The 12686-nt window shown below is 37.3% G+C and overlaps 1 protein-coding gene across 8 annotated transcripts in view; it reads left to right on the top strand.

The window, feature by feature from the left end:
- Nucleotides 1-12686, top strand: part of LOC106663447 (tyrosine-protein phosphatase Lar) — a 312386-nt gene that overhangs the window by 280157 nt on the left and 19543 nt on the right. For 5 of the 8 annotated variants that reach the window (XM_024229112.1, XM_024229115.1, XM_024229109.1 and 2 more), the window contains 7 exons: nucleotides 5021-5296; nucleotides 5356-5640; nucleotides 6797-6820; nucleotides 6946-7046; nucleotides 7103-7298; nucleotides 7361-7494; nucleotides 7556-7706. In XM_024229112.1, the coding sequence (XP_024084880.1) occupies nucleotides 5021-5296; nucleotides 5356-5640; nucleotides 6797-6820; nucleotides 6946-7046; nucleotides 7103-7298; nucleotides 7361-7494; nucleotides 7556-7706 (1167 nt within the window). The remainder of the gene's footprint in view (nucleotides 1-5020; nucleotides 5297-5355; nucleotides 5641-6796; nucleotides 6821-6945; nucleotides 7047-7102; nucleotides 7299-7360; nucleotides 7495-7555; nucleotides 7707-12686) is intronic. The other 3 variants (XM_024229114.1, XM_024229111.1, XM_024229110.1) reach the window with 2 other exon arrangements.

The following is a 12686-nucleotide window of genomic DNA, read 5'->3' as shown; positions in this document are numbered from 1 at the left end:
GAATAATGCCTCAGGATTAAGGCATGCAAAGATATTCATACAAGAGCCATCCGCAAAACTTCCAAGGGAATTACTGGAAAACAACCGCAACCAAGTCAGGATTCTGGTTGGACTTCTGACCGGGCACTGCCACCTAAGAAGGCACATGCACCGGATAATAAGTACAGACAGAAGAAACACGGTGCAGCTACTGCCAGAAAGAGGAGGATACTGCAGAACACAATCTATGTTTTTGTGAAGGTCTTTGTAGGTGCAGATTCTTGCAAATGGGAGAGGAACAGCCGCAAGCAAGATCGTACACTAAGGAGCCGCCGGCAACGCTATGGAGGATGATTAACAACCTGAAGCTAGCCAGTGAGTTATAAAAATTAGGTAAGCAATATAGATCTACTCAGGTCGAGGTGCAGAAAGCCATGTGGCTTTTATACCCATACCTATCCTTAACATGCAGATAATTAACTAGTCAGCCATTCAGTGTATCATTGACGTTAATTCTCGATGGTGTCTTTACTTGTGACATCGATGTTAAGGTGGTAATAGATAGTTATAGCAATAGACTGTTGAGTAATCGATAGCTATATCAATTGATGGTAACAGCGATGTTTAGTAATCGATAGCTATGGCAGTTGATTTTCCCGACGATCTTTAGCATCGATGGTGCCTTCATTTACAATAGCTTCACCTCTTTTTTTTCATCCAACTAATGTTGAAGAATAAATTATCCTCCGCATTTCCTTATCTGTGTCGTACAACGTGTTAACAAGTTGACCAATTTAACTTTTATTCATTTGACTAAAGAAGGAGAACCGTTGAGACCGTCATTCATCCCGATTTATCGTGACCCCGACAAGTTTTCGTTTCCTCCCCAATCAGGGGTATGTAACCATGGTGACTTATTTTACTACCATTTGCTCGGTGTAAACAAAATATCGCCCTGACCCCCGATCATTAAACCGGTGGAAATCCCGTTTCTTCTGCCGAGTGGAATCTCGGCTGTCTTGAACCAGAAATTGGCCGTCGTTAATGACCTAATCTTATCTTCCTCGTCACCTGTTGCTCGTAAAGTCGTTTCCACGTCCCAATCCGCTTCGATGCGACTTCAATTACTATCATCCGAGCCAATAATTAATAGAAAAGGAATTTGGGACGCAGTAGGAAAGCCAATTGGAAAGAGTGCGCGTACTGACACCTGAGACCAGGGGCGACCTCGATTTAACTTTATCTTTTTAATCCTGTTACTTACTCTTTTACGCGCAATTCTATTTCGACCTTTTTACTGTAGTGCCTACTCTTTTGATGTCCATTTTGAAAGTGGCCTTTACGTATGAAAATCCTTTTTGCTGTGACGATATCGATCCCTTTATCTCAAATGTAATTTCTCTTACGCTAGAGTCGGACTAGGTACACCAACGGCTTGATGAAAGATTAAGCATTAAATTAATGTATCTCAGGTTTATGTATTTTTTAGAATAATAGTGCAACAATATACACTTTTGCGCCATGGACAAATTCTTACTATAGCTTAACCAGATGGATGTGGACATGAGGTTCCCGAGAACTCTTCGTCAACAAGACATGAGGATCTTTAGCGTCCGCACCTGGCCTATTCGGCCTTATCGGATGTTTTGATTCTCAAGATGAGAGCTGACGCACCTCTGCATACGACGGAATTTGGCCGTGGATTCGCTAGAAAGTAGATAGGTACAAGATGGATGGGGACAGTTGAATCAAAGATGCAGATTGTACCATCGGAGACTGCAGACAAATGTGGTTGATACATTTACTAGAAGAAAACTTTGCACTTTCTGCAATATCCATGTAGCAATACAGCTCTATGCACAGGAGTTAATAAAGAAGAGTGAAAAGTGCACAGATATATTTTCGGATAGTCAGACTGTTATAAAGGCGCTAAACGCGTATGCTTTTAGCTCCAAACTAGCCTGGAAGTGCCTAAATTTCCTAATGGAATACAAGGTTACCTTGAGGTGGTTCAACATGAAGTACAGAAGGAAACGAACAGGCTGATCAACTGTCAAAAGAAGCCAGCTCAAGGGACTGGCACCACAACTAGACACACTTGTGTCGTCAAGTACTGGACGAAAGCACCAAGTGTGAGGCAAGCTAAGAAGATATAGAAAGAAATTAATTAGGTAATGGGACGAATCTGCAACATACGGGCTGTCAGGAACTAAATGCACATGATTTTAGCTTCAAATTAGCATTTGAGTATAAAAATTGCCTAATGGACTAAGGTCAACCCAACAAGGTTACGTGGGGGGCGTCGGTGGCGCAACGGTTTAGACGATGACAAGGCGCTCATTGTAAGGTAAAGGTCCCTGGTTCGAATCCAGGGGCCCTGCATTCAAACACGACAAATTGGCTTTGTTTTTCAAAAACACCGGCACCCCGACGGTTCATATAACATCGTATTTTAAATACCTTCGTCAAAGAAAAGAAAAAAAGAGTTACGTCAAAGTGGATTCTGGGACATGATGGCATAGAAAGAAGGAAACCGACTGATCAAGTAGCCAAATAAGGTAAGCAGCCGTCTCCCACCTCGGACTGAAACAACAACTAGGCTTACTGGAGGGTGTGCTTAAGTTGGAGCTGAAAAAATGGCTTGATGAAGGAAAATTCAAGCAATGGTATGAAGCAAGCGAAGAGATTCATAAACCGTCAAAAAGGAATGGGAAGAAATTGTTTTCTCTTTCAGCAAGCAAGATTTGAGAAAATGATATGCCTCTGTACCGGCACTGCTCTGCCCTCTTAACTACGGCAAAAAAAAAATTGGGAAAGCAGAAACAGAACTGACTTGTCAAAAGAAACCATAGATATCGGCACATAACCTTTCTGAATGTGAGGAATTAGTTCTTAGATCCGGTAAATAAGGAAGTCCTCAAAACAAGGGACGTGCACAAAGACGTACCAAGGATTGGCTTAGTTTTGTGGAGAAAAGATGCACTTTCCACAATATGATCTTAATAAAAGGGGTTCCACAATAGACCTCTATAGGTAGAGATAATGGAATCCTTACTCCCCCCCCCCCAAAAAAAAAGTTCCACTTTCAGAAAGAAACTTCTCTTCAATTCACAATATCCTGAAACAAAGATATAACAGACCTGATAGTAGCGTTTGGTAGTATCACGTAATGGTTAAGTATAAGCTAAACCAAATTGTACACAATACTACTGGCTACTTTGAGCAATGTCTTAAACATACCAATAGTTCTCAAAAAGGGGAAACCAAATGGACTGAGGAAGTGATTGATACCAATGAGGGTGTGATTGTAAACTAAAGTTAAGGAACTTACTATTTTATTTGAATTGATTTTAATGCCTGGTTGACTGCGATGCAAAGTAAAAACTAATACCAAATAGTATACCATGTGTGGTGAACACCAGGTTAACTAGATATCTACATGGTGTCACCACTACAACAATGATTTCACCTTCCATGCTGTAGACCATGAGCTTGCACTTTGTATAAACAGGGGCCCAACCTGCTTAATGCAGGCTCATCAGCAAGATCTCACCAACTCCACTAATGGAGCACAGTTTTCAATCAACTGCTCAACCCATAACACCAGCCCTTTCTGGACCTCCATAAACCTCAGTCAGTAAACATGCAATTGCCTTCCTAAATTTTAGAGAATTCAAAGAGCAACAACTGAACCAAAAATAGTACATTGGTTTTGTGCAATGGTTAACAGACCCCCAACAATATAGCATATAGTTATAGTTGTAGCATATAGATGCCAAGTACAATCAAAATCATTGTGATGTGCACAACCTGTCATTCCTAAAAATTTTTGTGTGAAAAATGCGTGCTTACAGTATGGATTTAATCATAGAGGTTTGACAATAGACCTATATAGGTCACAGTGGACATACGCTAGCCTATTTTATTTAATCTAATGTATGCAAAAAAGAATAACTTCAATATTGAAAGGGCTTCTGAAAGCTCTAAACTGTAAAATAATGATTATGGTACAGTTGCTAGAAACTTTGAACCTTCAGTTACCTCTAAGTGAGCTCATTTCAAAAATGCCCACAAGGAGGAATATTATGTCCTATTAAATTCACTAATTTCGTGGTCCGCTTGACCAATTAATACTTTACAATTAATTAAGGTTTTTAGTAGGTAAAATGGCAAAAGGAGGGAAAACTCATAAGGTGGGGTTGAGATGGGGAGTTGATGTCCGAGTGGATCGAGGTCACAATAGCTCAGGTGGTAGAGCAGCGGCGTATCTAGCTGAAGGTCGTGGGTTTGAATCCCTCTCGTGCCATTAACTTTTTTTCATCTCAACTAAAAACCTTAATTAATTGTACTGTGTCCTATTTTCTTTAAACTAATAGTTGTATATGAGGAAACCTTCTCTAAACTGCAAGAGAGTATAGGATCAGAACTTGGTTGGTCACACCAATATCAAATTAATCATACTTTGAGAGGTGTCCGATAACCAAGCAGTCATCAGAGAAGTTACTGTGAATGTTCTTTCCTTAAAATTCCTGATCTTCCATGAAAAAAAGGATTTGAAACAAGTAGACAAGTTGGTCTTATAAAGAGCTGACATACTGTTTTTCATGATAGGTATTCATAAAGTCACATGTGGTTTGTTAATCTCTTTGGACGTCTGGAAAAGAAAGAAATTTCAAGTGGGTACAATATATCATGAACCTTAAAATCAATCTTCTAGACACAGCAAACAAAATATAAACTGGTAAAAATTGACAACGATTTACATGAAATGTCTGGAATATAGGAACAGTCTGACATACAGCTAGCTCTAGACAAAAGAAAAATCTATAGTTCAACTGTGTAAGAAATATTACAGAGCAGGGGGTGTAGTATTTGAATGGTTGGAGTAATTTGAAATGTTGAAGCCATGACAGTTGCATTAACTGCATAGATTGCTTTGGACTTACAGCTATTATGTTTGTTTTTTGTTTTTTTTCTAGTTCGTCAAGTCACTCTCCAGTTTACAGCCATTATGTATATATATATTTTTTTTTTGTTATAGTTCGTCGAGTCCCTCCGCAGTTTTCAATCCCACCACCTTCGCTTGTTGAAGTGATGCTTGGAGCTGACTACAACTTGACTTGTGTTGCTGTCGGATCACCCATGCCGTATGTCAAATGGCGAAAGGAGCCGGCTCAGGACATGACGCCAGATGACAAACTCCCCATCGGAAGGAATGTCCTTGAGCTGAAGGGCATTCAGGAGTCTGCAAACTACACCTGCATCGCTTCAACAGCCCTCGGGATCATTGAGACAGTCTCATATGTCAAAGTTCAATGTATTAAAATCGACAATTGAAACATGAATTAAATAAATTAACTCAAATACAATTTGCAGCACTGCCGAGCGTTCCGACAAGCCTGACTTTCTCCGATGTGACTGCAACGTCAGTTCGACTCTCTTGGTCGTTCCCGACTAACGAAGAACTCCAGTACTTTGTGCTTCAGTACAAGCCTAAATATGCCAACCAGGCTTATTCGGAAATCTCTGGAATCATCACGACCTACTACACTGTACGAAATCTAAGCCCGTATACAGAGTATGAGTTTTTTATTATCGCTGTCAACAATCTTGGAAGAGGACCGCCCAGTAGCCCCATCATCGTACCTACTGGTGAAACTGGTATGATGTTCTTCATTACTAAAACTTATAAATAAATTCACCTGGAAAAAAGAGCTTCAAATTTTTATTTAAACAATTTGATAAGAACGTTTATAAAATAAGCAAATACTAGAAATTTCTTTATTTCCAGGACATGTCACTTTAACATACAAAGGTAGAAATAAGTAATTTCATCATCCTGCTCTGCGTATTCTGCCTGCTTTTGTCAAGTGTGACAATAATATATATAAATATAAATTTATTTAGAAGAAAACAGAATTTTCAATCATTTTTGTCATTTTTAACACGATTTTGAAGCTCTTTTTGCCCGTTATTACTCTTTTACATCAAATGTGTACATCTTAGAAGAAAATTTATTCGAAAACTACATTGGCTGTTTTTTGTTTTCTGTTTTGTTTACAACAACAAAAAAATATCAACTTGGACTTCCTGACGAAATGTGGCCTTATCAAAACAATCAAAACAAACGCCCATACTAATATCGAATACGTTTCAATAAATCAAAATACGATAATTGTAAGTGTATATTTGAACAAGAAATACATAACTGTTCGAAGCACTGCGCACAAAGACACCGTTTTTTTTTTCTTTCTTTTCCAAGACATTCGAGCCTTTTTTATCTCCTTGGAGGCTAAATTTTATGATACTAAGTACCAATAAGTTTGGTAAATCTAAAACAGTGTACAATTTATTGATAGAAGTAAGCAAACTCTAAGAGAGTTTAGCTTTTTCTAAGCAACAGTTTAAAATTTGCAGAAAATTTAGCCATTAAAAGGTGATTAAGTCATTAAGGAGATAGATAGGCGTCTTGTCTCGTACCGACCCTTGAGCACATCTGCACAGTTTTAAGAAGCCAGCAGGCAGACATTATAGATGCATGCTCCGGCTAGGAACAAATGTCTTCAAAATACCTCTTTTATTTCATTCCCCTCTTTCCAATCTTTTGACTGTATGAATGCCTATGACCAAATATATTTTTCCTTAAAGATTTATTACCATATTTATACAATGATTATCATTATTTATGATCATAGATGCATGTAGATCTCATCTAGATAGTGTTCATTCACTTCACTTAAATAAATTTGTGTAAAACCGTTGTTTAGTACTAATATACAATTTGTTTTTCTTTTTTTTTCTTTCATGCTCATTTTAGGCGATATCCACAATGAAGGTGCAAGTAAGTATATATGATATATATTTTTTTTTTAATTGTTTGCTTTTTTTGTTTTGTTAATGGCTTCGGTTTTGTTTTAATCTATAGTCGTGTTTGTTTGGTTGAGTTTTGTTTTGCGTTATTTCTAGAACCAGGCACCGCGCCTAGAAACGTCCAGGTGAGGCCGTTGAGCTCGAGTACAATGGTGATACAGTGGGATGAGCCTGAGACGCCCAATGGGCAGGTCATCGTAAGTACGAGCTTGTAATAGATTTTAAACAAAATCTACATTTTAACTTCTTTCAGGGTTACAAAGTCTACTATACGATGAACCCTCAGCAGCCATTAAACAAGTGGGAATCTCGAGTCGTAGACAACAACCAGCTGACGACAATAAGCGAGCTCATTCCGCATACAATTTACACAATCCGCGTTCAGGCTTCGACAAGCGTAGGACCTGGCCCTTTGAGCGCACCCACGCTTGTCAAGACGCAGCAAGGAGGTAGGACATGAGTATCATCTTAAACTTATAAAGAATAATCTATTACAAATTAAAAAATTCAGTTCCGAGTCAACCTGGGAACCTGCATACAACAGACATCGGTGAGACATCCGTATCACTTGCATGGTCAAAGCCAAACCATGCAGGAGAGAACATCGTCAGCTATGAGCTTTACTGGAACGATACTTATGCCAAGGTAAACTATCTTGATATTTGAAACAAAAATAAAATAATATATTAAAATTGGTTTTCATTAGGAAAAGAACCATCGTAGGATACCGATTTCAGAGTCGTACACTTTGACAAACCTATATCCAAACACTCTTTACTACATATGGCTTGCCGCTAGGTCACAACGTGGCGAAGGCGCCACAACGCCACCGATACATGTCAGGACTAAGCAGTACGGTGAGTCTGTGTGCAAGTGCCTCCTGCCATCGGCTCTGTCCGATGCGAGAGGCACACAACCAGCAGATGCATGAGTTTGTAGTCACAGCACTGTTTTATTTGCAAATGAAAAAACGTTTTTTGTCCAGTTTAACCGACTTTTGTTCAATTGCTGAATTTTTGTTTTTTATCGAGATTAATTTATCTTGATAAACCGCAAAGCATATTGAATGAATTACACGATATAATTTACAATACAGAGAAGCTTGATCATCTTGATATGTCAAATCTTGCTAGTTTATTTTGCATTTCACCATGTTCAGTCTAAGTCATCTTTTTTGATAGAAAAATATAGATATATTGAAATACATATAGGGGTGTAAAATAAGTGTACCGTTCCTCCCAGAAACTTCTCAGGTTTTTTGAGCAAACTCCTCAATGTGCTTTCAACAGTGCTCAAGTGGAAGCACATAAAACAAGCCCCTTTCGATTAACCAGAGCTGGTTGTTTTTGGTTGATTGCTGACTTGAATTTATGTGCAGTACACCCTAGATTTAACGGCTCAGTTTGGCGGAAGTAGCTAATAGTAAAACAACTATTCCAATCCCAACAGCAAACTTTCATGGGATGCAATCTGGCTTTTAGAGCTGTTATTGTTGTGTACAATTCATAAGTATTGTACTCAACATTAAATCAATAAATTCACTAATTTCATGGTCCGCTTGACCAATTAATATATTACAATTAATTAAGGTTTTTAGTTAAGATAAAAAAGTCAGTTTCACGAGTGGGATTCGAACCCACGGCCTTCGGCTTGATACGCCGCTACTCTACCACTTGAGCTATCGTGACCTCGATCCAGTCAGCCATCAATTTCCTATCTCAACCCCACCTTTTGAGTTTTCCCTCCTTTTTGCCATTTTTCAAATGTCGTGTAATCGGATTGGATCCTCGGCGACAAATGAAATGGCCACGGAAAGCTTTACTGAAGTATACTTCATTTTAAATCATTAAATTCACTAATTTCGTGGTCCGCTTGACCAATTAAATCAATAGTTTGTTGTTGATTTAAACAAATAACTGGATAATCAGTTAACAAAATAATGACTGTCACTTTGCTAAAAGCCGCTATACTATAGCCCCCTTCCACCATTGCCACGACTAAAGAATAACTTTAATAACCACTAAATCCTGTTCATTTAGCTGTGCTATTTTATTTATTTTGTAGCCAATTTTTGCCAATCTAAGGCAGGTAAAAAAAAAAGTTGTTTAACGCCTTTTTGTAAACTACATTTTCCCATTGATTTTCTACTCTGCTGAACTGAAAGCATTAACTGTAGGTTATTTGTGCATGAATTTGTCATCAACCGCTGAAGGAAATAGGAAACAAAAGATTCCTCAAATTTCCGCTTCCGAACTGAGCAAACCAATTACAGACCTTTATCCTAAAGCGTCACCATTCACATCGAAAATCTTCCAAGCAATCTGAGCTGCGATTTTCCATTTGAAATAAAAAACCAACAAATGTCAAAAAATGCACTATTTTTGTCTCGATTTTAAATTAGTAAAACACCTTGTAAAAATACAAGATCTCAAATGAAACTAGAGAATAAAATTCATTTTCAGAGTGTGAACACAATAACGACTAAATAAACATTGTAATCATTTCCGATCATCTTGGACTGCCTATAATTGCAGGTCGGTTTGTCAGACCCCTTGCGGCATTTTGCCTTCTTCAGTATGCCTTCCATGTTTTAGACTGATCAAAATAATAAAGTAGGGTGGGATTGTGAGGTACAATTTATTGTACATTGAATGAGAAAGCAAGACAATGCAGAAAACAGTCATAAAACCATCATCATACAAGAAGGAAGGAAACAAAAACTGCTTCAATAAGTGTAGTTTCTTGGTGGTTTCACTTTAAAAAAAATTCTCTATTTTTCATGGTCCGCTTGACCGATGAAATTAATATATGAAATTAATAATAAATAAATGACTGATCTTTCAATTAATTAAGGTTTTATTGAGATAAAAAAGTCAGTGTCACGAGCGGGGTTCGAACCCACGATCTTTGGCTAGATGCGCCTCTGCTCTACCACTTGAGCTATCGTGACCTCGATCCACTCGGACACCAACTTCCCATCTCAACCGCACCTTTTGAATTTTCCCCTCCTTTTCCCATTTTTCAAATGTCGTGTAATCTATTTGATTCTTGGCGACAAGTGAAATGGCCACGGAGAGCTTTAGTGAAGCATACTTCATTTTAATTCATTAAATTCACTATTTTTAGTGGTCCGCTTGACCAATTAATATCATTTAATTAATTAAGGTTGTACGTTGAGATAAAAAGGAGGAAAAATTCAAAAGGTGTGATTGAGATGGGAAGTTGGTGTCCGAGTGGATCAAGGTCACGATAGCTCAAGTGGTAGAGCAGAGGCAGTATCAAGCCGAAGGACGTGGGTTCAAATCCCGCTCGTGACACTGACTTTTCATCTCTACTTAAAACCTTAATTATTTTTTTAAAAAAATTAAGTTGATTAAGGTAAAGTTAAAGCGTGAGATTTTCTCATGTTCTCTGCAGTGTGTAGATGTAATTTGATTTTTACCTCATCTTTGCCCATCATTGCTGGGTTGGTCTGTCAGACGCAAATTGGCATTTTGCCTTCTTCAATATTTGTAGAGGTCTGCCCAACACACAGAAATACGTAAATGTCAAATTGTGCCTAACAACAAATCACTGCTTTAAAACACAAGAAGGATAAAAACAAATTATTGAAAAATGCTATGGACATATTTTACCACCTGATATATCATTTTTAATTCATCCCTCTACAATTCCCGTCTCTATTTATAAAACCACCAGACTTAATCTAAATTGTGAAATGCAAAGTAAAATAAACTAAAAATATAAAAATCTATTAGCATATCATTATTCTAATTATGAAATACAAAGAAAAGTATTAATCTCATTTCTTGTTATAATATTTTTAATGTAAAGATTAGATTTTAATACAAAATTATGATTGACGGCTGATATCAATTATCTGAGACAATTACAACAAAGCCTGTGATGGATCAGGGAAAATCAGTCTTGAATTTCTTTCTTTTCATTATTTTAAATGAATGATTTTTCTTTCTTTATGAAGGAAACAATTTTTATTAAGATTTACATATATTATAATTACAATCATGGTTGATTGTTGATGAAGCGATTACATATCGGTAGATCGGGGTAAACTGGACAGATAACGGTGTAAATAATGAAAGGAAAAAAAAAGAAAGTTTTTGAAGTTTTCTCTTTGAGTTTTAGTGAGCACAGAATCACCAAATGAATTTTTGTTTTAATTGTCGATATTTCTGCACTGTAATTCACACTCACCTAAGCCCCGAAAACCTTTGAAAAACTTCCTTTTGAACTTAATTCCTTTTCCAAGCCTTCCCGTTGTCAGTTTAGGGAGTTGGAATAGTCGCTGTATGACTTTTGACTGCATCGACTGATCATCAACAGCTTTACTGACTTTTCATATTTTCTTCTTCTTTTTTTTTAAATTAATATAATGCATGCTAATTTTGACCACTTGGTGCTGCTGAAAATTTTCAAAGCACACCTAACATTTGATTTTTTTAAATTCTTTTACTTTTTCATCAGAATGACCCATTTTGTTTCATTTTAAAACATAATCATTTTTTAATTTTTAATTTTATTTTAAACTGTGACTGATAAAATGGGACTTCTGACTGTTGAGCAGGGTTGTCTATCTGTCTTTTCTCAGCTTTCCATTCTTTTATATCATGAAAACCTCAACTTTCCTTTATTTAAGCAGAATATAATTTTTTTTAACTTAAAACTCTCGATGTGCACAGTTTTTTACTTCTCAGTTGTCTTTATTATTAGCAAAAATTCTGGTAGGGTTATAACTAGTGAACTCTGACTGGCTTCCTATTCAGCATCAAAGATTATAACCGTCTGACCACCCCACTACTGCTCTGGAAGTTCTCCAGAATCTACCATCATCCAGGGAGAGACTAGAGCCACAATTTACAGGCTAATACAGAGACCCATAAAAAAAAGAAGCAATTAAAGCTTCACGAGGAACTTCAGGCTAATAAGCTTCAGCTTGTCAACGGCATGATCTCAAAATTCATATTTGATAAGAAATTTCAAATTAAAATACCCAGTAGAACAGAAAGGAAGAAAGGGATCCCAGTTAATGCCAGTTATATTTGGTAAAAAAATGGCTCTAAAACCGAATATGGTTCAGAAGCTGGTATGGTATATGCCACACTCTTTCAAGATAAGGATTCCATCAATACGTAGTTAGATGGGGAAAAAACTTGTTTGGCACTAGGTCACAGAGGGCAGCCTAGAAGTTGATAAATTGGCCAAAGAAAGTTTGATGAGGATACCTATCTGCTCTGAACAAGGGTGCCAAACTGCCAAGATAATAGCTCTATGTGACAGTGGGTTAGGAACAAGTCTCTTATTCAGGGGGTTGCATATCATGACGAATTCATTAAAGAACCATTGCAGAAACTAATGGCAAAACTACTAAACCTAGAGGGTTAAGACTAAAATGATAGTAGAACTGCTGGCTGGATAATGAACTGAAAAATGAAATGTATGTTACAATTAATTAAGGTTTTTAGTTGAGATAAAAAAGTCAATGGCACGAGCGGGATTCGAACCCACGATCTTCGGCTAGATACGCCGCTGCTCTACCACTTGAGCTATCGTGGCCTGATCCCCTCGGGCACTAACTTCCCATCTCAACACCACCTTTTGAATTTTCCCTCCTTTTTGCCATTTTTTAAATGTCGTGTAATCGGATTGGATTCTCGACGACAAATGAAATGGCCACGGAGAGCTTTAGTGAAATATACTTCATTTTAAATCATTAAATTCACTAATTTCGTGATCCGCTTAACCAATTAATATATTAGAGTTAATTAAGGTTTTTAATTGAGATAAAAATTCAATGGCACGAGCGGGATTCGAACCCA

The sequence above is a fragment of the Cimex lectularius genome, unplaced genomic scaffold (genome assembly GCF_000648675.2).
Source record: "Cimex lectularius strain Harlan isolate CLEC.00 unplaced genomic scaffold, Clec_2.1 scaffold334, whole genome shotgun sequence".
In the NCBI taxonomy this organism is placed as follows: domain Eukaryota; kingdom Metazoa; phylum Arthropoda; class Insecta; order Hemiptera; family Cimicidae; genus Cimex; species Cimex lectularius.
This window is presented reverse-complemented; position numbering and strand designations above follow the sequence as displayed.